Source organism: Staurois parvus, unplaced genomic scaffold, assembly GCF_062004578.1.
Source record: "Staurois parvus isolate SC_StPar_1 unplaced genomic scaffold, SC_StPar_1.0 ptg001443l, whole genome shotgun sequence".
NCBI classification, from domain to species: domain Eukaryota; kingdom Metazoa; phylum Chordata; class Amphibia; order Anura; family Ranidae; genus Staurois; species Staurois parvus.
This window is the reverse complement of record NW_028319239.1, coordinates 216,706-244,407: the sequence shown is the minus strand read 5'-3', so window position 1 is coordinate 244,407 and position 27,702 is coordinate 216,706. Positions and strand designations below refer to the sequence as shown.

Sequence of the window (27,702 nt, the reverse complement as noted above, 5' to 3'; positions counted from 1 at the left end):
GTTTAAAAATTATAATTTTTGGTTATAAACTAATTTGGGTTTTTTTTTTTTTTTTTTTACTAAAAAGTTAATTGAATGCATTTTGCCCAAGATTTATGATGAAATATTATTTATTTGCAAAATTTTATAAGAAAAACACTTTTTTTTCAAAATTTTTGGACATTTTCATTTACATAGCAAAAAAAATATAAAAATCCCAGCGGGGAATAAATACCACCAAAATAAAGCTTTATCTGTCTCAAAAAAATGTTAAATCATATGGGTACAGTGTTGCATGACCGCGCAATTGTCATTCAAAGTGTGATAGCGCTGAAAATTGGCCTGGACTGGAAGGGGGGGAAAATGTCCGGACTGGAAGGGGGGGAAAGTGTCCGGACTGGAAGGGGGTGAAAGTGTCCGGACTGGAAGGGGGTGAAAGTGTCTGGACTGGAAGGGGGTGAAAGTGTCTGGACTGGAAGGGGGTGAAAGTGTCTGGACTGGAAGGGGGGGAAAGTGTCTGGACTGGAAGGGGGGGAAAGTGTCTGGACTGGAAGGGGGGGAAAGTGTCTGGACTGGAAGGGGGGGAAAGTGTCTGGACTGGAAGGGGGGGAAAGTGTCTGGACTGGAAGGGGGGGAAAGTGTCTGGACTGGAAGGGGGGGAAAGTGTCTGGACTGGAAGGGGGGGAAAGTGTCTGGACTGGAAGGGGGGAAAGTGTCTGGACTGGAAGGGGGGGAAAGTGTCTGGACTGGAAGGGGGGGAAAGTGTCTGGACTGGAAGGGGGGGAAAGTGTCTGGACTGGAAGGGGGGGAAAGTGTCTGGACTGGAAGGGGGGGAAAGTGTCTGGACTGGAAGGGGGGGAAAGTGTCTGGACTGGAAGGGGGGGAAAGTGTCTGGACCGGAAGGGGGGGAAAGTGTCTGGACCGGAAGGGGGGAAAGTGTCTGGACCGGAAGGGGGGGAAAGTGTCTGGACCGGAAGGGGGGGAAAGTGTCTGGACCGGAAGGGGGGGAAAGTGTCTGGACCGGAAGGGGGGGAAAGTGTCTGGACCGGAAGGGGGGGAAAGTGTCTGGACCGGAAGGGGGGGAAAGTGTCTGGACCGGAAGGGGGGGGGGAAAGTGTCTGGACCGGAAGGGGGGGGGGAAAGTGTCTGGACCGGAAGGGGGGGGGGAAAGTGTCTGGACCGGAAGGGGGGGGGGAAAGTGTCTGGACCGGAAGGGGGGGGGGAAAGTGTCTGGACCGGAAGGGGGGGGGAAAGTGTCTGGACCGGAAGGGGGGGGGAAAGTGTCTGGACCGGAAGGGGGGGGGAAAGTGTCTGGACCGGAAGGGGGGGGGAAAGTGTCTGGACCGGAAGGGGGGGGGGAAAGTGTCTGGACCGGAAGGGGGGGGGAAAGTGTCTGGACCGGAAGGGGGGGGGGAAAGTGTCTGGACCGGAAGGGGGGGGGGAAAGTGTCTGGACCGGAAGGGGGGGGGGAAAGTGTCTGGACCGGAAGGGGGGGGGGAAAGTGTCTGGACCGGAAGGGGGGGGGGAAAGTGTCTGGACCGGAAGGGGGGGGGGAAAGTGTCTGGACCGGAAGGGGGGGGGGAAAGTGTCTGGACCGGAAGGGGGGGGGGAAAGTGTCTGGACCGGAAGGGGGGGGGGAAAGTGTCTGGACCGGAAGGGGGGGGGGAAAGTGTCTGGACCGGAAGGGGGGGGGGGAAAGTGTCTGGACCGGAAGGGGGGGGGGAAAGTGTCTGGACCGGAAGGGGGGGGGAAAGTGTCTGGACCGGAAGGGGGGGGGGGAAAGTGTCTGGACCGGAAGGGGGGGGGAAAGTGTCTGGACCGGAAGGGGGGGGGAAAGTGTCTGGACCGGAAGGGGGGGGGAAAGTGTCTGGACCGGAAGGGGGGGGGGGAAAGTGTCTGGACCGGAAGGGGGGGGGGAAAGTGTCTGGACCGGAAGGGGGGGGGAAAGTGTCTGGACCGGAAGGGGGGGGGAAAGTGTCTGGACCGGAAGGGGGGGGGGAAAGTGTCTGGACCGGAAGGGGGGGGGGAAAGTGTCTGGACCGGAAGGGGGGGGGGAAAGTGTCTGGACCGGAAGGGGGGGGGGAAAGTGTCTGGACCGGAAGGGGGGGGGGAAAGTGTCTGGACCGGAAGGGGGGGGGGAAAGTGTCTGGACCGGAAGGGGGGGGGGAAAGTGTCTGGACCGGAAGGGGGGGGGGAAAGTGTCCGGACCGGAAGGGGGGGGGGGGAAGTGTCCGGACTGGAAGTGGTCAATACCGCTTTAAGGGGCCCCCAGGATGGGGCAGACACGGGTTAGGTTTGCAAGTGGCAGGTTCCATCGGAGGCTTCTCTCACAGGTATCTTGCTCATTAGGCCATGTTTCCAACACTGAACCAGGGTAGGCAGAGGAGGCATCTCCCTTGGGAACTTCAGCCGGATGGGGGGGTGCAAAAAGGACAGCCAGACCTGAACCTATGCTGCTGCTGAAGAAGCTCGTGGAGTGGGGGGAGGGGCGCACCGCAGCCTTTTCACCTTTGGTGCTGCAGGACCTTGTCCCGGCTGGGTGTGCCTCTCCTTCACATCTCCCATCCCTGCAACACCAGTTTTTTTTTCCACATTCAGTAGTTTGCTGAACCGGCTTTGTCACCCGACCAGCAAATGTTTGTGTTCAGCTTCACTTCAGGGGAAAAAAAATGCGTTTCTAGCAGCGTTCGCCCAATAAAAGGACTTGGGGCTCAGCGTCCGCCTGATAAAAAGGCTTAGGGCTAAGGGTCCGCCCAGTAAAAGGGCTTAGGGCTAAGGGTTCACCCAGTAAAAGGGCTTAGGGCTCAGGGTCCGCCCGATAAAAGGGCTTAGGGCTCAGGGTCCGCCCGATAAAAGGGCTTAGGGCTCAGGGTCCGCCCGATAAAAGGGCTTAGGGCTCAGGGTCCGCCCGATAAAAGGGCTTAGGGCTCAGGGTCCGCCCGATAAAAGGGCTTGGGGCTCAGGGTCCGCCCGATAAAAGGGCTTGGGGCTCAGGGTCCGCCCGATAAAAGGGCTTGGGGCTCAGGGTCCGCCCGATAAAAGGGCTTGGGGCTCAGGGTCCGCCCGATAAAAGGGCTTGGGGCTCAGGGTCCGCCCGATAAAAGGGCTTGGGGCTCAGGGTCCGCCCGATAAAAGGGCTTGGGGCTCAGGGTCCGCCCGATAAAAGGGCTTGGGGCTCAGGGTCCGCCCGATAAAAGGGCTTGGGGCTCAGGGTCCGCCCGATAAAAGGGCTTGGGGCTCAGGGTCCGCCCGATAAAAGGGCTTGGGGCTCAGGGTCTGCCTGATAAAAGGGCTTAGGGCTCAACGTTCACTCAATTAAAGGGCTTGGGGCTCAGCGTCCGTCCAATAAAAGGGCTTGGGGCTCAGCGTCCGTCCAATAAAAGGGCTTAGGGCTCAACGTTCACTCAATAAAAGGGCTTGGGGCTCAGGGTCCGCCCGATAAAAGGGCTTAGGGCTCAACGTTCACTCAATTAAAGGGCTTGGGGCTCAGGGTCTGCCTGATAAAAGGGCTTAGGGCTCAACGTTCACTCAATAAAAGGGCTTGGGGCTCAGCGTCCGTCCAATAAAAGGGCTTGGGGCTCAGCGTCCGTCCAATAAAAGGGCTTGGGGCTCAGGGTCCGTCCAGTAAAAGGGCTTGGGGCTCAGCGTCCGCCTGATAAAAGGGCTTGGGGCTCCTTTCCACCTGCAGCCATCATGGTTGCCCCTCTAAAAAGGCATCTGCCATGAATCGCTTTTCAGAGGCACATTTGTGTAGAGGTGGCCCTGTAAGGCATTGGATGAAGTTGTGTGATTTTTGTTTTCTGCTCCCACACAGATATAATCCGGACTATTCGGGACCCAGAAAAGCCCAATACATTAGAAGACCTGGAGGTGGTGTCGGAGAACTGTGTGACCGTGGAGGACCTGGATGACGACTGCTTCCTGGTGACCATAAGGTTCACCCCCACCGTTCCCCACTGCTCCCTGGCCACACTTATAGGTAGGTCACCGATATTGGTTTTGTATGTTTTTTTGTATGTTTTGTCACCCTAAAAATTTCCTTTCCCCCTCCCCCTTCTTCTAGGTAACCATCTCAGACCACCCAACTGGGAAAACATGTCATGGCTGGTGGTGGTGTACCGGGGTCATGACTGCAGCTGGATGCCACAACCCTGATATGAATCATTTCCTCAGCCGCTGCTTCCTCCTAAAAGTGATCCGAGCGACTGATTAGCCGCTGGATCACTTTTAGAAGCGGGGGGAGGGTTGCCTCTCAACCCCCCGAAACCCCACCATAGCTTTCTGGTGGTTCTTGGGCTTACCGAGAGGGGTGGGGTGCATCCCCCCCCCCCCCACCGCAGCTTTCTGGCGGTTCTCGGGCTTTCCATCAAGAAGCCCAGGAACCGTTCAGTGGTTGTGTCGGCTGACTATAGAGATGTGTGTGTGTGTGTATATACAATGGGGATCGAAAGTTTGGGCACCCCAGCTAAAAATTTGTATTAATGTACATAAAGAAGCCAAGGAAAGATGGAAAAATCTCCAAAAGGCATCAAATTACAGATTAGACATTCTTATAATATGTCAACAAAAGTTAGATTTTATTCCATCATTTACACTTTCAAAATAACAGAAAACAAAAAAATGGCATCTGCAAAAGTTTGGGCCCCCTGCAGAGTTAATATCTTGTACTGCCCCCTTTGGCAAGTATCACAGCTTGTAAACGCTTTTTGTAGCCAGCCAAGAGTCTTTCAGTTCTTGTTTGAGGTATCTTTGCCCATTCTTCCTTACAAAAGTCTTCCAGTTCTTTGAGATTTCTGGCCTGTCTGTCACGCACGGCTCTTTTAAGGTCTATCCATAGATTTTCAATGATGTTGAGGTCAGGAGATTGTGAAGGCCATGGCAAAACCTTCAGTTTACACCTCTTGATGTAATCCCCCGTGGATTTCGAGGTGTGTGTAGGATCATTATCCATTTGTAGAAGCCATCCTCTCTTTAACTTCAGCTTTTTCACAGATGGCATCAAGTTACCATCCAAAATTTGCTGAAATTTTATTGAATCCATTTTTCCTTCTACTCGTGAGATGTTCTCTGTGCCACTGGCTGCAACACAACCCCAAAGCATGATTGATCCAACCCCATGCTTCACAGTTGGACAGAGGTTCTTTTCATTAAATTCTGTGCCCCTTCTTCTCCAAACGTACCTTTGCTCATTCCTGCCAAAAAGTTCAATTTTAACCTCATCGGTCCACAGAACTGGTTTCCAAAATGCATCAGTCTTGTCTATATGTTCATCTGCAAAGTTCAAACGATGATTTTTGTGGTGAGGACGTAGAAGAGGTTTTCTTCTGATGACTCTTCCATGAAGACCATATTTGTACAAGTATCTCTTTATAGTGGAATAGTGACCACAACTCCAGTGTCTGCCAGATCTTTCTGGAGGGATCGTGCAGTCAAACGTGGGTTTTGAATTGTTTTTCTCACAATCCTGCGAGCTGTTCTGTCTGATATTTTTCTTGGTCTTCCAGATCTTGCTTTAACTTCCACTGTTCCTGATGACTGCCATTTCTTAATTGCATTCCGAACAGAGGATATTGACATCTGAAAACGCTTTGCTATCTTCTTATAGCCTTCTCCAGCTTTGTGAGCGTCAACTATTTTCAGTTTCAGTTTTCAAGACAACTGCTTAGAAGAACCCATGGTGCTGATTGTTGGGGCAAGGTCAGATGAGTCTGGGCATTTAAAACCTTTGAGATTGACATCACCTGGTCTTCCCAGACGATGATTGAGAACAATCCATGACACTGGCAGGTCTCAGCTTGGCAAAGGGGGCAGTGCATGCTATAAATTCTGCAGGGTGCCCAAACTTTTGCAGACGCCATTTTTTTGTTTTCTGTTATTTTGAAAGTGTAAATGATGGAAATAAAATCTAACTTTTGTTGACATATTATAAGAATGTCTAATCTGTAATTTGATGCCTTTTGGAGATTTTTCCATCCTTCCTTGGCTTCTTTATGCACATTAATACAAATTTTTAGCTGGGGTGCCCAAACTTTCGATCCCCACTGTGTGTATATATGTGTATATATATATATATATATGTGTGTGTGTGTGTATATATGTGTATGTGTGTATAATATATATATATATATATATATAATGTTTGGGGGCTCTGAGTAATTTTATATCCAAAAAAATGGTGATTTGTACACGTAGGAGAGGTTTTTGTTTTGTTTATTTTTTTGGGTTTTTTTTTTTTTTTTTTTGGACAGCATTGGATCAATGTTTTTTTTTTTTGGTTTTTTTTTTTTTTAATTCTTTCTTTTTTGGGATCTGATGATTTCCATTGTGGAGGAGAGATGTGGCGTCTTGTAGACCCCACATCTCTCCATAAAGAGGACCCGTCATGCTGTATTGTTATCGCAAGGGATGTTTAAATTTCTTGTGATACCTGTAAAAGTGATATAAAAAATGGGGCAGTGTAAAAATAAGAAAAGTAATAAAATTAATTAAAAAAAAATGTTTTAAGTGCCCCTGTTTCCCCCCCCCCCCCCATGCTCGCGCGCAGTGGAGAATGCTTACGACGTAGGTCACGCCCACATATGTAACCAATATTCACACCACATGTGAGGTATCACCGCGAATGTCATAGTAAGGGCGATAATTCTAGCACCAGCCCTCCTCTGTAACTCTAAACCGGTAACTTGTAAAGTGTCGCCTATGGAGATTTTTAAGTACGTTTGGCGCCATTCCACAAGCGTGTGCAATATTAAAGCGTGACATGTTAGGTATCTATTTACTTGGCGTAACAATATCTTTCATATTTTATAAAAAATATTGTGTTCTATATTGCGTGGGCTTTTTTTCTAAATAAATTGCGTTTGAAAAAAAAACTTGCACTGATACCGTGTGACAGAAAAAATTGCAACACCGCCCATTATATTTTCTATGGCTTCTACAACAAAATATATATTTTTGGAGGTTTCTGAGAAGTTTTCTAGCAAAAAAATGCTGATTTTTACAGTACGAGTGCGATAGAAATGTCAATGGCCCAGGTCAGAAGTTTCCACCCCCTGGATCAGAAGTCTCCGCCCCCTGGATCAGAAGTCTCCGCCCCCTGGAATGTTCGGCCTTGGTACAGACACACAAGGGGACACACACGGGTTACAGTGGCCATTAAAGGTTCATTTCCCACATCTGTGGCTTTTTAAATTACAATCAGTGTCCGTGTATAAATAGTCAATGAGTTTGTTAGCTCTTACATGGAAGCACTGAGCAGGCTAAAGTTTGAGCCATGGGGAAAAGAACTGTCAAAAGTCCTGCGTAACAAGGTAATGGAACTTTATAAAGATGGAAAAGGATATAAAAAGATGTCCAAAGCCTTGAATATGCCAATCAGTGCTGTTCAATCACCTATTAAGAAGGGGAAAGTTCGGGGATCTCTTGATACCAAGCCAAGGTCAGGTAGACCAAGAAAGATTGCAGCCACAACTGCCGGAAGAATTGTTTGGGATACACTTTCTGATTGTGATGCTTTATTATGACTCTATATGATGTATTGTTTTGTATGTCTTTGTGTTATCACCTTTTTTTTGACAAATGTGTACTTTTTCTTTTATGCTTCTAGTACCTTCTAAGCCCTTAAAGTCCCACTGTCAGGGGGTCTCTCCTTTTTCCAACTATCCTTGACCATTAACTGCCCGGCCTATAGCCGTTTGGCGGCCGCAAAAATGCTTCAGCTGTCCAGGTGCACGCCATTTGGCATGCTCCCGCACATGCGCAGTTCGCGCGCTTGCAGAACCGCGCAGCGGCGCGATCTGTCACCGGCCGTATACCTCGGACACGGCCGATGACAGATCTGAGTACTGGCCCCCGTTGCCGGTACCATGTGACCTGCTGTGACCAATCACAGCAGGTCACATGACAGTTGCATACAATGGATGGCTTCATTCATGCCATCCGTTTTATACTAGTGCTTAGCTGTGAATGGTCACAGCAGGTCACATGCACATGTCATGTGATTAGCTGTGGCCAAATCACAGCTAAGCACAAAAAAAAAACCCTGAATGAATCGATTTCATTCAGGTAAATGCTTGTTTATAGCAAAGTAATTCTTTGCTATAAGCAAATTGTGTAAAAAAAAAAAAAAAAAAAATACTGATCACTTCCCCAAAGTAGTACAATGTTACTATGGTAACATTGTACTAGTTTGGTCATAGTGAAATATGAAAAAAAATCTTTAAAAAAAGTAATTAAAAATAATAAAAAAATAAAAAAATATATATATTTTTTTTTCATACTGTCACCAGTCAGTGTCCCTGTTCACCGCCATGCCAGTTATATGATGACGCTGTACTGCACTGGTGACAGTATGTAAAAAAAAAAAAAATAGTGAAAATAATTTTTTTAATTTTTTCATTTTCCAAAAAATTATGACAAAAAAAAAATACAACTTTAAAAAACTCGCCATTCCTCTTATGAAGTACGTCGGACTGTCTACTCTACAAAAAGGGGTCATTTGGGGGATATCTGTCCTGTCCTGACATTTGGGGGATATCTGTACCGTCCTGACATTTGGGGGATATCTGTACCGTCCTGACATTTGGGGGATATCTGTACCGTTCTGACATTTGGGGGATATCTGTACTGTCCTGACATTTGGGGGATATCTGTACCGTTCTGACATTCTTGGACCTCAAGAAATTAGATTGGCTGTCAGTACTTCAGGATTGATCAATAATCAGATCTATCCCATAGTTTGTGAACTCTATAACTTTCCTACAAACTAAATAATACATCCTAATTTGGGTTATTTTCCCCAAAGACATGTAGCAGAATACATCTCGGCCTAAATTTATGAAGAACAATTATTTATTTGTAAACTTTTATAACAGAAACAAAGAAAAATGTGGGGGTTTTTTTCAAAATTTTTGGTCTTTTTTTGTTAATTTAGCAAAAAATAAAAACCCCGCGGTGATTAAATACCACCAAAAGAAAGCTCTAGTTGGGTGAAGAAAATGATAAAATTTTAGTTTGGGTACAGTGTTGTATGACCGCGCAATTGTCATTCAAAGTGTGAGAGTGCTGAAACCTGAAAAATGGCCTGGGCAGGAAGGGGGTAAAGTGCCGGGTATTGAAATGGTTAAAAGACTTTTTTTTGGCACAAACAGTCAGATTTTTAATATCGATGCCAAAATTTTACCATTTCTGCCAGAGGAGGAAAAATTTTGAGCACAAACTGTACAGACTTCCAATGTGCCAAGCTGGACTAATATGACTACAATACACCTCTTACCTGGAGGTCAGATGACTTCTCTGATGTATAATTTTGAATGTATGTTCTAAGGAAGTGAGTTGTTGCTGAATTCGATGATTGAAGAGATCCCTGATGGTAATCTGTCTCTTCCAGGTCTGTGTTTGAGGGTCAAGCTGCAAAGATGTTTGTCTTTTAAGCACAAGGTAAGGCTCAATGTTGTCTCCGTGGCGCGGTCTGTCTCTGTAGCTCTGTCTCTGTGGCACCATTCTCTATGGCGCTGTCTGTCTCCGTAGCTCTGTCTGTCTCTGTGGAGCTGTCCCTGTGGCGCTGTCTATCTCCGTAGCACTGTCTGTCTCTGTGGCGCTGTCCCTGTGGCGCTGTCTATCTCCGTAGCACTGTCTCTGTGGCGCTGTCTATCTCTGTGGCGCTGTCCCTGTGGCGCTGTCTATCTCCGTAGCACTGTCTGTCTCTGTGGCGCTGTCCCTGTGGCGCTGTCTATCTCCGTAGCACTGTCTGTCTCTGTGGCGCTGTCCCTGTGGCGCTGTCTATCTCCGTAGCACTGTCTCTGTGGCGCTGTCTATCTCTGTGGCGCTGTCCCTGTGGCGCTGTCTATCTCCGTAGCACTGTCTGTCTCTGTGGCGCTGTCCCTGTGGCGCTGTCTATCTCCGTAGCACTGTCTCTGTGGCGCTGTCCCTGTGGCGCTGTCTATCTCCGTAGCACTGTCTGTCTCTGTATCACTGTCTCTGTGGCGCTGTTTGTCTCTGTGGCACGATCTCTATGGCGCTGTCCATCTCCGTAGCACTGTCTGTCTCTGTAGCACTGTCTCTGTGGTGCTGTCTGTCTCTGTATCACTGTCTCTGTATCACTGTCTCTGTATCACTGTCTCTGTATCACTGTCTCTGTATCACTGTCTCTGTGGCGCTGTCTGTCTCTGTGGCGCGATCTCTGTGGCGCTGTCTGTCTCTGTGGCGCTGTCTGTCTCTGTGGCGCTGTCTGTCTCTGTGGCGCTGTCTGTCTCTGTGGCGCTGTCTGTCTCTGTGGCGCTGTCTGTCTCTGTGGCGCTGTCTGTCTCTGTGGCGCTGTCTGTCTCTGTGGCGCTGTCCGTCTCCGTGGCGCTCTCTGCGTGGTGCTGCCTCTGTGGCACTGTCTCTGTAGTGTATTTTCATGTTTTGTACTACTAGGGATTGCTCATCCAAATGGCCAAGCCTTCCTGAAGAAGAGACAGTATCCATTAGGACAAGCACCCCTTAGTGGTACAAAATTGAGCGGCATACTCCCGAGCCACGCACGTGCAGAGTGCTATCTCTTGTTGACGCAGAGGACCTCAGCAGACGCCGCACCAACATCGCAGCCGCTGAGCTCATCTGTTCAGAAGAGAGCACAATGCGCATGCGCGATGCTCGGAAGAAAGATGGCGCTCGCTCTTGTACCACTAGGGGACGCTCGTCCTCACAGCCGATCCGTTCTGAAGAAGAGAACAGGGCGGAGCTGAGAAGTGTTTGTGTGTCAGGCTTCACAAATGTACGGGAAAAACATAAATGGACATATTAAAAAACCGATTTGTTTACTGTGATAGAATTGTGTTCATGGACTGCACAGAGTACAGTGGATATAAAAAGTCTTCACACCCCTGTTAGAATTCAGGTTTCTGAGATGGAAAAAAAAAATGAGACAAAGATAAATCATTTCAGGACTTTTTCACCTTTTAATGTGACCTACAAACAACAGTGTGCACACCCTCATAACTGGGGATGTAACTGTGTTCAGAATGTTTATATCCTCTGTATAGGGCGCAATCTGTCACCCGCAGTGCACACTGGAGACTGATCATTGCACCCGGCTGGGCTTGTTCTGTGACATACACTATATTGCCCCAAGTATCAGGTCGACGGCCTTTCCACGCACATGACCTTTAATGACCTCCCAGTCTTAGTCCGTAGGGTTCAATATTGAGTTGGCCCCGCCCTTCCCACACACATGACCTTTAATGGCCCCCCAGTCTTAGTCCGTAGGGTTCAATATTGAGTTGGCCCCGCCCTTTCCACGCACATGACCTTTAATGGCCCCCGAGTCTTAGTCCGTAGGGTTCAGTATTGAGTTGGCCCCACCCTTCCCATGCACATGACCTTTAATGGCCCCCCAGTCTTAGTCCGTAGGGTTCAATATTGAGTTGGCCCCGCCCTTTCCACACACATGACCTTTAATGGCCTCCCAGTCTTAGTCCATAGGGTTCAATATTGAGTTGGCCCCGCCCTTTGCAGCTATAACAGCTTCAACTCTTCTGGGAAGGCCGTCCACAAGGTTTAGGAGGGTGTCTATGGGAAGGTTGGACCATTCTTCCAGAAGCACATTTGTCAGGTCAGGCACTGATGTCGGGGGAGGAGGCCTGGCTCGCAGTCTCCGCTCTAATTCATCCCAAAGGTGTTCTATGGGGTTGAGGTCAGGACTCTGTGCAGGACAGTCCAGTTCCTCCACCCCAAACTGGCTCCTCCATGTCTTTATGGACCTTGCTTTGTGCACTGGTGCGCAGTCATGTTGGAACACGAAGGGGCCATCCCCAAACTCTTCCCACAAAGTTGGGAGCATGAAATTGTCCAAAATGTCACCTTAAGAGTTCCCTTCACTGGAACTAGGGGGCCAAGCCCAACCCCTGAAAAACAACCCCACACCATAATCCCCCCTCCACCAAACTGTACACTTGGCACAATGCAGTCAGGCAAGTACCGTTCTCCTGGCAACTGCCAAACCCAGACACGTCCATCAGATTGCCAGACAGAGAAGCGTGATTGGTCACTCCAGAGAACACGCCTCCACTGCTCTAGCGTTCAGTGGCAGCGTGCTTTACACCACGGCATCTGACGCTTTGTATTGCACTTGGTGATGGAAGGCTTGGATGCAGCTGCTCGGCCATGGAAACCCATTCCATGGAGCTCTCTACGCACTGTTGTTGGGCTCATCTGAAGGCCACACCAAGTTTGGAGGTCTTTAGCTATTGACTCTGCAGACAGTTGGCGACTTCTGCGCACTGTGCGCTTCAGCATGCGCTGACCCCGCCCTGTCATGTGACGTGGCCTACCACTTGGTGGCTGAGTGGCTGTTGTTCCCAGTTGCTTCCACTTTGTTATAATCCCACTAACAGTTGAGCGTGGAATATTTAGTAGCCAGGAAATGTCACGGATGGACTTATTGCCCAGGTGACCACCTATCACGGGACCACGCTTGGAGTCACTGAGCTCCTGAGAGCGACCCATTCTTTCACCAATGTTTGTAGAAGCAGTCTGCATGCCTAGGGGTGTGATTGTATACACCTGTGTCCATGGAGGGGATTGGAGCACCTGAATCACATGATATGGAGGGGATTGGAGCACCTGAATCCCATGATTGGGAGGGGATTGGAACACCTGAATCCCATGATATGGAGGGGATTGGAACACCTGAATCCCATGATATGGAGGGGATTGGAACACCTGAATCCCATGATATGGAGGGGATTGGAACACCTGAATCCCATGATATGGAGGGGATTGGAACACCTGAATCCCATGATATGGAGGGGATTGGAACACCTGAATCCCATGATATGGAGGGGATTGGAACGCCTGAATCACATGATATGGAGGGGATTGGAACACCTGAATCACATGATTGGAGGGCGGGGCCAGTACTTTTGCTGATATAGTGTACTGTACATACAGATTTCTTCCAGGCTGCTCTGTGACATACAATCATGGCCAAAAATATTGGCCCCCTTGCATTTGTCAGATAACTCACCACTTCACCCAGAAAATTGCTGCAATTACAAATGTTTCGGCATTCTCATGTTTATTTCTTTGTTTTGTATTGGTATGACACAAAAAAGTGAAGAAACACAAAGCCAAATCTGACAAATTCCACGCAAAGCCCCAAAAATGGACTGGACAAAATTATTTGCACCCTCAATTTAATATTTGGAAAAAAATCACTGAAATCATTATCTTCCTGTGACCATCGATAACTTTCTTCCACCTGTCTGCTGGAATTTTGGATCGCTCTTCTTCCTCCAACTGCTCCGGGTCTCTCACATTGGAAGGGTTCCTTCCCCCAACTGCTGGTCTGAGATCTCTCCACAGGAGCTCTATGGGATGGAGATCTGGACTCATTGCTGGCCAGTTCAGTCCTCTCCAGAGCCTTGTCTGACACCATTTCTGGGGGCTTTGTGACGTGTGCTTTGGGTCATTGTCCTGCTGGAAGACCCATGACCTCATATGGAGACCCAACTTTCTGACACCGGGCCCTACATTGCACCCCAGAATTCTTTGGTAGTCTTCAGATTCCATAATGCCATGCACACGGCCAAGACATCCAGTGCCTGAAGCAGCAAAGCCACCCCAAACCATCAGTGACCCCTCACCATGTGTGACTGGAGGGACTGTGACCCTCACCATGTGTGACTGGAGGGACTGTGACCCCCCACCATGTGTGACTGGAGGGACTGGATTCTTTTCTTTAAAGGGCTTATTACTTTTTCTGAAAACAGCAGAATGATGGGCTTCACCAAAAAGCTGCCATTTTGTTACGTCTGTCCACAGCACATTCTGCCAGAAGGATTTTGGCTTCCTCAGGTAAGTTTTGGCAAACTCCAATCTGGCTTCCAATATGTTTCTGTGTAAGCAGTGGGGTCCTCCTGGGTCTCCTCCCGTATTTCTGTGTCAGCGGTGGGGTCCTCCTGGGTCTCCTACCATATTTCTGTGTCAGTAGTGGGGTCCTCCTGGGTCTCCCACCATATTTCTGTGTCAGCAGTGGGGTCCTCCTGGGTCTCCTCCCATATTTTTGTGTCAGCGGTGGGATCCTCCTGGGTCTCCCACCATATTTTTGTGTCAGCGGTGGGATCCTCCTGGGTCTCCCACCATATTTCTGTGTCAGTAGTAGGGTCCTCCTAGGTCTCCTACCATATTTCTGTGTCAGCAGTGGGGTCCTCCTGGGTCTCCTACCATATTTCTGTGTCAGCAGTGGGGTCCTCCTGATTCTCCTACCATATTTCTGTGTCAGCGGTGGGGTCCTCCTGGGTCTCCTACCATATTTCATTGTCAGCAGTGGGGTCTTCCTGGGTCTCCTACCATATTTCATTGTCAGCAGTGGGGTCTTCCTGGGTCTCCTACCATATTTCTGTGTCAGCGGTGGGGTCCTCCTGGGTCTCCTACCATGGGGTCCCTTCTCATTCAGATGGGACGTATAGTGTGAGTGAACACAGTTGTACCCGGTGCCTGAAGGTCTGCTTGGATTTGTCTGGAAGTTGATGGAGGTTCTTCAGCCACCATTCCAACAATCCTTTGTTTCAATCTTTGATCAATTTTTCTCTTTCTTCCACATCCAGGGAGATTAGCTACAGTGCCATGGGCTGTAAACCTATTGGCAATGTTGCGCACAGTGGACACAGGAACATGAAGATCTCTGGAGATGGACTTGTAACCTTGAGATGGTCCATGCTTTTCCACCATCTTTGTTCTCCAATCCTCAGACAATTCTTTGCTGCTCTTCCTCTCCTCCATGCTCCATGTGGCACACAGAGACACCCAACAGAAAGGTGGAGGCCATTTGTCACCATTGTCCCTGGTTGTTGGTGTCATTTCTATATTGTCATCACCTGGTCATGGATACGGGGGAGTTGAACCCCTTGGCGCCGGCACCTCCCAGCCCTTTAAGGGTTTCAGAGGCGGGGCGGGGTTTTAGGGTCATGTGACTGCCGTGATTCGCCGTCACATGATCGGGAAAGGTCCCAATCGAAAGAGGAAATCGGGACCTTTTCGTGAGTACCGGACATGTGACACGCGCGCTCTCCGCACATATGTTTTATTTAATTGCAGCAAATGTGCGGCCGCTCGGCGCCAAGGCCCAGATACTGGGAGGTCATGCATTGGTGTGCGGCCGGCGCCAAGAGGTTAATGACAAATTACAGGAACGTCACAAACTTGGAATGCAATTATTTCTTACAATTTTCAATAGGTGCCAATCATTTTGTCCGCTCCATTTCTCTATTTTGGGTGGAATGGGTCAGATTCGGCTTTTTGTTTCTCCACTTTTTTTATGTCACCGATACAATCCGAAGAAATAAACACGAGAATGCCGAAAGATTTGTTATTGCGACAATTTTCTGGGCGATACCTGATATAAATACGGGGGGGGGGGGGGTAATATTTTTTTGGCCATGACTGTACATACAGATGTCTTCCAGGCTGCTTTGTTACATACATACCGATCTTCCACCGCTGGAAGGATGTCCCAGGCAAGCAGAGAACTCCTTTGCAGCGGCGTCCCGAGGCGGGGGGGGGGGTGCAGCCCGCACGGGGTGACACTGACCGCACGGGGTGACACCACGAAAAGGTAAGTTGTGAAGCAAGCCAACGATCCCCGCAGGTTGGATCCGATCCATCCTGCGGGGATCGTCGGCTTTCTTTACAACTTACCTTTTCCTGGAGCGGGTCCGGTGTCACCCCGTATAGGTTGCATGCCAACGATCCCCGCAGGATTTTTTTTTTTCTTTTTTTTCATAGTTTATTTTTATTTTATTCGTATATTTTAATTAAACTATGAAATCGAAAAAGAACACAAGAATAAAAATTATTAAAATATACTAATAAAAAACAAACTATGAAATAGAAAAAGAACACAAAAATAAAAATTGTTTATTATTTTATTCGTATGTTTTGATTAATAATTATTTTTATTCTTGTGCTCTTTTTCTATTTCATAGTTTATTTTTATTTTATTCGTATATTTTAATTCATAAACTATGAAATATAAAAAGAACACAAAAATAAAAATAAATTATTAATTAAAATATACGAATAAAAATAAACAATGAAATAGAAAAAGAACACGAAGAAAAATTATTATTAATTAAAATATACTAATAAAATAATAAAAAATAAACAAACTATGAAATAGAAAAAGAACACAAAAATAAATTGTTTATTATTTTATTCGTATGTTCTGATTAATAATTATTTTTATTCTTGTGCTTTTTTTCTATTTCATAGTTTATTTTTATTTTATTCGCATATTTTAATTCATAAACTATGAAAGAGAAAAAGAACACAAGAATAAAAATAAATTATTAATTAAAATGTACGAATAAAAATAAACATGAAATCGAAAAAGAACACGAATAAAAACTATTAAAATATACTAATAAAAAACAAACAAACTATGAAATAGAAAGAAAACAAAAATAGAATTAAATTATTAATTAAAATATACGAATAAAAAAAATAATGAAATAGAAAAAGAACACAAAAATAAAAATAAATTGTTTATTATTATTTTATTCATATGTTTTAATTAATATTTTTTTTTTTTCTTGTGCTCTTTTTCTATTTCATAGTTTGTTTATTTTTATTATTTTAGTCGTATACTTTAATTTAATAAACTATGAAATAGAAAAAGAACACAAGAATAAAAATAATTAATTTACTGTATTTTTTATTTTATTTGTATATATTTTAATTAATTTTTTTTTATTCTTGTGTTCTTTTTTTTATTCATAGTTTATAAATTAAAATATATACAACTAAAATAAAAATAAACTATGAAATAGAGCACAAGAATAAAAATAATTATTAATCACAACATATGAATAAAATAATAATAAACAAATTATTTTTATTTTTGTGCTTTTTCTAATTCATAGTTTATTTTTTATTATTTTATTAGTATATTTTAATTAATAATTGTTATTCATGTTCTTTTTCTATTTCATAGTTTATGAATTAAAATATACAAATAAAATAAAAATAAACTATGAAATAGAAAAAGAGCACATGAATAAAAATAATTATTAATCACAACATATGAATAAAATAATAATAAACAAATTATTTTTATTTTTGTGCTTTTTCTATTTCATAGTTTGTTTATTTTTTATTATTTTATTAGTATATTTTAATTAATAATTTTTATTCGTGTTCTTTTTCTATTTCATAGTTTATGAATTAAAATATACAAATAAAATAAAAATAAACTATGAAATAGAAAAAGAGCACATGAATAAAAATAATTATTAAAACATACAAATAATAATAATAAACAATTTATTTTTGTGTTCTTTTTCTATTTCATAGTTTATGAATTAAAATATAAAAATAAACTATGAAATAGAAAAAGAGCACAAGAATAAAAATAATTATTAATTAAAACATACGAATAAAATAATAAACAATTTATTTTTATTTTTGTGTTCTTTTTCTATTTCATAGTTTATTTTTTATTATTTTATTCATATATTTAAATTATTTTTATTCTTGTGTTCTTTTTCTATTTCATAGTTTATTGCTTTTTTTTTTTTTATTTTATTCGTATATATTTTAATTAATAATTTATTTTTATTATTTTATTCTTTTGGGTTTAGAATACAATGTCAGGCTTGAATGATCCTGTTTGGGAGTTGCGGTTGCACTAACCAGCCACCAGGTGGCAGTGTGCTCTCTGCTATGATTCATGGAAAGCCCATTGTGAGTGTGGCATGCCCTCCCTGGGATTTAACCCCGTGGGTGCCGATGGTTCAAGCACATTGCAAATAAAGGGGAATAAATGACAAATCCTGGTTTCACACACCCACAGTTCTGGCACTGACGTTTGGACCGCAGGGTTGTCTGGCAAGTTCTCTGCATTCCAGGCTCTTCCAGACGCTCTGGTGAAGTCCCGACCTGTATTTTTTTTTTTGCTGGGTTTTCTGTGGAAAATTAATGTTATATAAGCCGTCCAAAAACAGTGTAATACAATGAGCCAGACCTGTACCTGCCATAAGGGGTTTGCCTTTTTTTTTTTTTTGTCTTTTTTTTTTGTATTTTTTGTGTTTTGATCCCATCATATCCTGCAGTGGGTGAGTTCATGTCCTTTCTGCTTTTCCAGCTGGAAATCTATATTTCCGAAGGGACCCACTCGACGGAGGAGGACAGTAAGTAAAGGCTTCCTTTCCTAACAGGGCGATGGGTAGAGGGAACGGCATGCAGCACTTGAGATAGGGGTTTGTACTGCACTAGACAAGCGTAGAGCGCTGGGGTGGGGGTGGGGTGGGGGGGTACAAGACCTGCAGCTGAGCAGAGATAACCTTTGGCCTGAGACCTTCCTCTGTTGTAGATTGGGGTCTGGACACTTTCACCCCCTTCCTGCCCCCAGGCCAACTTTTAGCTTTAAGCTGAAATGACAATTGCGCGGTCATGCAACACTGTACCTGTATGAATTTTTTAGCATTTTTTTGAGACAGAGAAAACTTTATTTTGGCTGTATTTGTTTACCGCTGGGATTTTTTTTTTTTTTTGCTTTTTTTTGCTTTTTTTTTTTTTTTTGCTATATAAATGTAAAAGTCCAAACCGTTTGAAAAAAAGTGTTGTTTTTCTTATAAAATTTTGCAAATAAATAATCTTTCTTCCTAAATATTGGCCAAAATTTATTAGGTTATCTTTTTAGTAAAAAAAATAAATAAATAAAATGAGCCAAATTAGTTTAGAACTAAAAATTATAATTTTTCTTTTATCATACTGTCACCCTAGCAGTACAATGTCACCTTAATGACACTGTACTACTTGTGGGGGGTGATGACGATTCCTTTTTTTTTTTTTTTTTTTTTTTTTGCTATGTAAATGTAAAAGTCCAAACATTTGGAAAAAAAACTGTTTTTCTTATACAATTTTGCAAAAAAATAATCTTTCTTCATAAATCTTGGCCAAAATGTATTCCGTTATCTTTTTAGTAAAATAAATAAATAAAATGAGCCAAATTAGTTTATAACCAAAAATTATAATTTTTTTAAATATTTTTTTTACAATTTTTATTTTTTTTTATATTATTATTTGTTTTTGTTTTTTTTTCTCTTTTGACATACTGTCACCCTAGCAGTACAGTGTCACCATAGTGACACTGTACTACTTGTGGGGGGTGATGAAGATATTATTATTATTTTTTTTTTTTTTTTATACTGATTGCTTTTACACCCATAAAGGCTATAAAAGCAATCATTTCTTCTTCTCTCTGGCTGCATTCTTGCAGCCACTGAGAAATACTGTGAGAGCTGTGATTGGTCACAGCTTGTCACATGGTACAAGGCTGTTGTGAATAGCCCCGTACCATGTGATCTCTGTGATCATTCACAGATTTCACTAATCGTAAGCAATGATGTCAGAAGTGACCTCTTGCTTACTACTCTGCATGTGATCACTGATTGGCCAATTAGTGACCACATGTTTGGGACCTCACACAGAGGTCCCGTACAGCAATCGGTGTTTGCGGGCACCTGATTGCGGTGCTGCGCGCTCCTAGGGAGCGCACACAGGCAGTGAATGCAAGAGGACATTTATAAACGACCACCTGCCCCTGCACTGCTCCTGTCCGGCTGTTTACATACATGGGCCGGATGGGAAGTGGGTAAAGAATGCAATGATGAGGAAGTTAAGCCTAGGTAGTGTCCTAGGAGGGTTCAGGCATCCCAACAAATGTTTCTGTGGGCACGGTGAACGCAATGGTGATAAAGTGAAGCCGGCTGTCCTAGGAGGGTTCAGGCATCCCGACAAATCTTTCTGTGGGCACGGTGAGCGCAATGGTGAGGAAGTGAAGCCTAGGTAGTGTCCTAGGAGGGTTCAGGCATCCCGACAAGTCTTTCTGTGGGCACGGTGAACGCAATGGTGAAGTGAAGCCTAGGTAGTGTCCTAGGAGGGTTCAGGCATCCCAACAAATGTTTCTGTGGGCACGGTGAACACAGTGGTGAGGAAGTCAAGCCGGCTGTCCTAGGTGGGTTTAGGCGTCCCGAAAAATCTTTCCATGCCGAAGATTTCCAGGCATTCGTTACACGGCTAGGTATAAATGTAGCAGGGGAGTATGGCGAAAAAATTATAGAAACTCAAAAGTCCCGGTTTGACTTGAACACCCCTCGTAGTTTAGACACGTGACCAGTTGTGGATTTTGTGTCTTTATTATGTGTCATTCTAGGTAACTTTTTGAATCTCTTTTTCTCCAAGTTAACAAGCAGATAAATGACAAGGAACGAGTGTCTGCGGCCATGGAGAACCCCAATCTTCGGGAGATAGTGGAGCAGTGTGTGACGGAGCCGGATTAGAGTGGTGGAAAGTCTGCACTGAAGTAGAGGAACATCTAGTAGGACAGTTGCTTCTCCCAAGGGGCAACGCATGGACTTTTCAGAACATTTTTGATCATCTGGGTGCAGCATTTGCTGGGTATCTGCATGGATGGCAGTGCTCCAGGGTGGAAAACCCTTAAGCTGGAGAAGAGATACCAGAGACTTCTACACATTTCATGGTGGAACAACTGAACCTGTCACTGAGCCTTCTGGAGGCTTCATTGGTACCTCCTATAAGCGCCTTTCAGTAGAAGTGGGTGAGCTATGTGCCTACCACTTAGTTTTGTTCTGCCAGATCCAATGGTTTAAAAACAAAAGGTAGATGTGAAGGGTTGGACTTCAATCTTTTTTTGTCCATCAATCAAATGGTAATAGTTGGGCTTGATGACTTAACCTTGGCAGCTCTACCCAGGGGCGGACTGACAACTCATGGGGCCCCTGGGCAATAGGGGATCATGGGGCCCCTGTGTCCTTGCCCAAACTCAAAAAAGCCTATGAAAAAGGTACCAGGGGCATCTCATGGGGCCCCCTACTGACCCCGGGCCCTCGGGCAGTGCCCAAGTTTCCAAATGGTCAGTCCGCCCCTGGCTCTACCACAAAATTAAAGGCTCCCAGCGAAGGGGCGTTGGCCTTCCCAACTGAGAAATTCAAGTGAAAACGAAAGGAAGAGCGCCAAACGGTTGTCATAAAGCAGAACTAGGTCAACAGTCAAAGCCAAAATGGTGTCCAAGTCACAACCAGCCAAAGTTGCAATGGAAATGGCAAACGATGGAGTCACACAAGTGTGAATAGAACCTAAGACTTCATATTCATTTATAGGAGGCAAGGTCCTAGTCACTGTGACGAAGCTCCAGTTGGAGTGAAACGCGTAGGAGGAGGTGGATTTTCTCTATCGGGAGATACCAATATCTGTGGACTCCATTTTTCTTCCTTTTGCCTTTGATATTAACGGGTCATGGACTGTCCTTGAGCCAGCATCCTCTGGTTGAGTGAATGGTGGGGAAAGCCTTGTAGTGGAGTGGTTGGGATTCGCTCCATAATCATTTCTTGTTGATTATCCAAGAGAACAGGAAGGTAAAAGATAGCTAGCGTGTTTTGGGGGCCAACAATCGCCCTTCATCGGGGACTTTTTGGAAAGATGGCAAAGCTTTCTGTAGGACTCTAAGCTGTACCTCCAGCACAAGTCCATTGTGACTTCCTGCCATATACCACATTCCAGGTGATTTTTTTTGGTAGCCATGTTTCTATATAAACCAGAAACTCGGTGTAGTCCATATTGGTGTTTCTCAAACTTTTTCCAGGTGGGGCGCCCCTTGAAAAGAATTTGCAATCTTGGGGCACCCCAGTGTACTGTGTGTCGAGGAACGCGTGCAAAATGACACGTGTTCCCGACACACAAATGTGCTGCTCTTTAGCAGATGTGCTGGGGTCACCACCACCATGTCATGCAAGTCTGAGCACTGCCGTGTCGCCAACAACACCTGGGCACTGCCATGTCGCCAACAACACCTGGGCACTGCCATGTCGCCAACAACACCTGGGCACTGCCATGTCGCCAACAACACCTGGGCACTGCCATGTCACCAACACCTGGGCATTACCATGTTATCAACAACACTTGGGCACCTCCATGTCACCAGCACCCACCTGGGCACCTCCAGTGTCAACAGCAAGTTCTGGGCACCTCCATGTCACCAGCACCCACCTGGGCACCTCGTGTCAACAGCAAGTTCTGGGCACTGCCATGTCACCAGCAACACCTGGGCATCTCCATGTTGCCAACAACACCTGGGCACTGCCATGTTGCCAACAACATATCATGCAAGTCTGGGCACCTCCATGTCACCAGCACCCACCTGGGCACCTCCATGTCACCAACACCCATCTGGGCACCTACAGTGTCAACAGCACCCACCTGGGCACTGCCATGTCGCCAACACCTGGGCACCGCCATGTCGCCAGCACCCACCTGGGCACCGCCATGTCACCAGCACCCACCTGGGCACCGCCATGTCACCAGCACCCACCTGGGCGCCTCCATGTCGCCAGCACCCAACTGGGCGCCTCCATGTCGCCAGCACCCAACTGGGCGCCTCCATGTCACCAACACCCATCTGGGCACCTACAGTGTCAACAGCACCCACCTGGGCACTGCCATGTCGCCAACACCTGGGCACCTCCATGTCACCAGCACCCACCTGGGCGCCTCCATGTCGCCAGCACCCAACTGGGTGCCTCCATGTCGCCAGCACCCATGTGGGCACCTCTGTGTCACCAACGCCTGGGCACCTGGGTGTCAACAGCAACACCTGGTCAGACCAAGTTGTCCTTGCCTGTTACCTCTGCGCTCTGCAGGTTTTGTTAGCCTCCCTTTTGCAGAGCATTGATGCCATCGGTGTTGGTGGTGTCAGTCATTTTTTTTTTTTCCACGTCTCCTCCACCCCCAACAGATATTCCCCAGCAGAGGGAGCCAGAAACTCACCCCCGCTCGAGCCGTAAAGCGCTATCAGCAACCCTGTGTGCCCAGACTCCCTGCTGCTCCAGACACCTCCTCCGTTGCTACCAGTGGGATTCAGGCACCTCCTTATTGGTGCAGGAGTGCGTTCGCGCTCTGCCCATGGACCGTTCAGCAGAGCAGTGGAAGCTCCGTGCAATCTGAATGCCATTCTCAGCAAGGATGCCGCTGCACCCCGGTTGAGAAAGGCTGGTCCATAAAATCAAAATCTTTATTGGCTACGTACCAAAACCCACTGGTCACAAGGTAACGCGTTTCGGCTGTGATAGCCTTCCTCATAGCACGGTGCTATCACAGCTGAAACGCATTAGTTTGCTACCAGTGGGTTTTAGTATGTAGCCAATAAAGATTTGTATGTTATGGACCAGTCTAACGCTTTTCGGCTGTGACAGCCTTCCTCCTAGCACGGTGCTATGAGGAAGGCTATCAGCTGAAACGCGTTGGATACATACTAAAACCCATTGGTAACAAGCTAACGCGTTTCAGCTGATAGCCTTCCTCATAGCACCGTGCTATGAGGAAGGCTGTCACAGCCGAAACACGTTAGACTGGTCCATAAAATACAAATCTTTATTGGCTACATACTAAAACCCACTGGTAGCAAGCTAATAAAGATTTTGATTATATGGACCAGTCTAACACGTTTCGGCTGTGACAGCCTTCCTCCTAGCACGGTGCTAGGAGGAAGGCTATCGCAGCTGAAATGTGTTAGATTGTTACCAGTGAGTTTTAGTATGTAGTCAATAAAGATTTTGATTCTATGGACCAGGCTAACGCGTTTTGGCTGTAACAGCCTTCCTCATAGCACGGTGCTATGAGGAAGGCTCACAACTGAAATGCGTTCGCTTGTTACCAATGGGTTTTAGTATTCTGTATCCAGTAGAGATTTTGATTTAATGGAGCAGCCCTAACGTGTTTTGGCTGTGACAGCTTTCCTCATAGCATGGTGCTATGAGGAAGGCTATCACAGCTGAAACACGTTAGATTGTTACCAGTGGGTTTTAGTATGTATCCAGTAAAGATTTTGATTGTATAGACCAGCTCTAACGCGTTTCGGCTATCACAGCTGAAATGCGTCTAATTTCGGGAGCACTATTGTCGGAGCAGCTTGGGTATTGATTATTTGCTAATCGTTCCATATAAACCCTGATAAAGGGAATTGTTGACCTCCTGAAACGCGTCGGTGACCTCTTTACCTTCCTATTGTCTTGGTTTTACCAACAGCCAATGATTATGGACTCTTTAAGATGACGAGCTGGAACTCTTCTTGTTGTTTTCCCATGGACCTCACGGTTTGGCATCCTTCACCGAGCTCTCACAGCCCCTCCCCCACCCCGGCTCGACCTTCATTGGAACTATATAGAAGCTGTAGGAAAATCATTGCTGTCCTCGGTGTGGATCTTCCCGCACAACCCTCCACACTCCGCTCATCAACCTCTGCTGAAAAGCATTAACGCCTAACGCAGGCCATGCATGGTTCAAATTCCAAACGATTTTCGTACAAAAATCGGACCTAAGAATAATCGGCTATTAGTGGGGCGATGACATTGGCCGATTTTTGTGGTTCCTCACCATTTCGTTTATCGAGAACGCTGGAAAATTCGTGAAAAACGACCGATTTTTTTATACATCATTGGTGGCAACCATCGGATTACAGAACGAACGACGTTTCGATTTTCGGATGAAAAAATCGTTCGGAATTCGAGCCGCGTATGGCCATAAGTTTACCTAAAATAAAAAAAAATCAGCACAAGGGACATACCTTCAGTGAGGGGTGTCCCTTGTGCGGCCGTGTCCTCCTTTGTGGATGCCTTCCTGTGCATTGCGGATTAATAGAACTATGCGGCCATGACAGGCACTCATCAAGAGGGCCTATGTGTGCCCTTTCTGCCCCCCTCCTCCATTCATAGAATTTTCTATGAATGAATGGAGGACGTGTGAACAATTGAAAGGCCCCCCTCCTCCATTCACTGAAGCTCTAATTTTCTATGAATGAATGGAGGACGTGTGAACAATTGAAAGGCCCCCCTTCTCCATTCATAGAAGCTGTAATTTTGTATGAATGAATGGTGGACGTGTGAACAATTGAAAGGCCCCCCTCCTCCATTCACTGAAGCTGTAATTTTCTATGAATGAATGGAGGACGTGTGAACAATTGAAAGGCCCCCCTTCTCCATTCATAGAAGCTGTAATTTTGTATGAATGAATGGTGGACGTGTGAACAATTGAAAGGCCCCCCTCCTCCATTCACTGAAGCTCTAATTTTCTATGAATGAATGGAGGGTGTGTGAACAATTGAAAGCCCCCCCTCCTCCATTCATAGATCCTGTTTTATTCAGGAGAGTTGATATGGCGGGTGCTCTTGATTAGTTCTATTAACCCCTGCTGCATCGGAAGATTGTGATGTGGTAATAGGGAGGAAGGGGCATTGGGAGAGGGATAATTTTTAATATGGTCTAGGAATGGAGGTGGGGGGGAGCTTTCAGTCATCTGCCTGTTTTCCATTCATAGATTCTGTTGTTTCATGCATAAAAGCTGAATTTATAGATTCCATGAATGAAACGCAGTCTATGAATTGGGGGAGGAGCTTTCAGTCATATGCCTGTCCATCATTCACATGTCCTCCAATCATAGATTCTGTTGTCTCATTCATAAAAGCCGCATTACAGCTTCCATAAATGAAAAAATGGTCTATGAATTGGGGGAGGGGCTTTCAATCATCTGCCTGACCTCCATTCATAGATCCTGTTGTCTCATTCGTAAAAGCCGCATTACAGGTACCATGAATTAAAAAAAGGTCTATGAATTGGGGGGAGGAGCTTTCAATCATCTCCTGTTCTCCATTCATAGATCCTGTTGTTTCATTCATAAAAGCCGCATGACAACTTCCATAAATTAAAAAAAGGTCTATGAATTGGGGGAGGGGCTTTCAATCATTTTCCTGTCCTTCATTCATACATCCTGCTTCATTCTTCCTGGGAGCTGTAGTAATGGCTTCTGTGAATGGAGCAGCTGGGTGGAAACAGCTCTTGATTAATTCAATGGAAACTGCGTCATCGGACGATTATGGGGGGGGGGGGGGGTGCACTGGAGGAGGAAAAATGAAACATGGTCTATAAATAGGAAGGGGGGGCTTTTAATCATATTCCTGTCCTCCATTCATAGATCCTGTTGTTTCATTCATTAAAGTCGCATTACAGCTTCCATAAATGAAAAAAGGTCTATGAATTGGGGGAGGGGCTCTCAGTCATCTGCCTGTCCTCCATTCATAGATCCTGTTTCATTCACTGGAACTGAAATGGCCCTTGATTGTTTTATGTAACCCCGCTTCATCAAAAGATGATAGTGTGATGTTTTGGGGCTGCATTGGAAGAGGAAGAATAAAGCGTGGTCTGTGAATGAGAGGGGGGAGTTTTCCGTGATATGCCTGTCCTCCATTTATAGATCCTGTTGTTTCATTCATCATAGCCTTACTACAGCTTACTGAATGAAACACGGTCTATGGGGGGATGGCTTTCAGTCATCCGGGCTGTCCATCATCCACCTGCCCTCCATTCATAGATCCTGTTGTTTCATTCATCATAGCCTTACTACAGCTTACTGAATGAAACACGGTCTATGGGGGGATGGCCTTCAGTCATCCGGGCTGTCCATCATCCACCTGCCCTCCATTCATAGATCCTGTTGTTTCATTCATCATAGCCTTACTACAGCTTACTGAATGAAACATGGTCTATGGGGGATGGCTTTCAGTCATCCGGGCTGTCCATCATCCACCTGCCCTCCATTCATAGATCCTGTTGTTTCATTCATAAAAATGAATTGGGGGGGGGGGGGGTGCATTGGAGGAGGAAGAATGAAACATGGTCTATAAATGGGAGTTTTTAAATCATATGCCTGTCCTCCATTCATAGGTCCTGTTGTTTCATTCATAAAAGCCACATTACAGCTTCCATAAATGAATAAAGTTCTATGAATTGGGGGAGGGGCTCTCAATCATCTGCCTGTCCTCCATCGAAAGATTACATTGTGAGGGGTGGGGGTTGCATTGGAAGTGGAAGAATGAAACATGGTCTATGAATGGGAGGGGGAATTTCAGTCGTATGCCTGTCCTCCAATCATAGATCCTGTTGTTTAATTTATAATAGCCATACTAAAGCTGTCCTACATCTTCCATGAATGAAACACAGTCTATGAATTGGAGGGGGGGTGCTATCAATCATCTGCCTGTCCATCACCCACTTGTCCTCCATTCATAGATCCTGTTGTTTCATTTCTAATAGCCATACTAAAGCTTCATGAAACAAGGTCTATGGGGGGGGGGGGGGGGGGTCAATCACCCAGCCTGTCCATCATCCAGCCTGTCCTCCATTCATAGATTCTGTTGTTTCATTCATAATAGCCTTGCTACAGCTTCGTGAGTGAAACACGGTCTGGGGGGGCTTTCAGTCATCCGGCCTGCCCATCATCCACCTGTCCTCCATTCACAGATCCTGATTCATTCGTGGAAACTGTAATAATGGCTTCTATGAATGGATCAGCTGGGCACAAACGGCGGGCATTTTCAGGCACGCTTGATTAGTTCCCTTAACCCCCGCCGCAGCAGAATATTGTGGCAGGGTGGGTGGGGGTTGGGCATTGGAGGAGGAAGAGGACACATCAGCACAACCGACACAACTCCTGTCCCTTGTGCTGATTTAGTTTTTTGTTTGTTTTAGGTAAACTTTTGAACATCGACATCCTTTTATTTTTGATCCTCAGAAGTTTATGTTCTGTATGTTGGAGAGGAAGCTGAAGAAGAACATGAATCCCAATGAGAAGTCTTCCTGCCCTGTACTGACCTGGATTCTGAATAAATCTTTTCTATGA

The 27,702-nt window shown here is 45.6% G+C and overlaps 2 protein-coding genes across 2 annotated transcripts; both read left to right on the top strand.

The window, feature by feature from the left end:
* Positions 1 to 3,793: 3,793 nt before the first annotated feature.
* CIAO2A (cytosolic iron-sulfur assembly component 2A) lies at positions 3,794 to 27,702 on the top strand (the record flags this gene model as incomplete). Its single annotated transcript, XM_089662223.1, has 4 exons — positions 3,794 to 3,958; positions 9,365 to 9,414; positions 18,098 to 18,143; positions 20,200 to 27,702. Coding segments are annotated over 4 exons (359 nt in total), but the record flags the coding sequence as incomplete, so codon positions are not given.
* Positions 21,684 to 27,702, top strand: LOC149435955 (uncharacterized). Its single transcript, XM_089662224.1, has 2 exons — positions 21,684 to 21,799; positions 21,884 to 27,702. The coding sequence occupies exons 1-2, from the start codon at positions 21,759 to 21,761 to the stop codon at positions 22,815 to 22,817; spliced, it is 975 nt and encodes a 324-aa protein (XP_089518350.1). The 5' UTR covers positions 21,684 to 21,758; the 3' UTR covers positions 22,818 to 27,702.

Coding starts and splice junctions, on each gene's coding strand:
- LOC149435955 (XM_089662224.1), top strand. CDS start 21,759: ATGTCATGCAAGTCTGAGCACTGCCGTGTCGCCAACAACAC. Junction 21,800..21,883: donor TGCCGTGTCGCCAACAACAC/CTGGGCACTGCC, acceptor CGCCAACAACAC/CTGGGCACTGCCATGTCACC.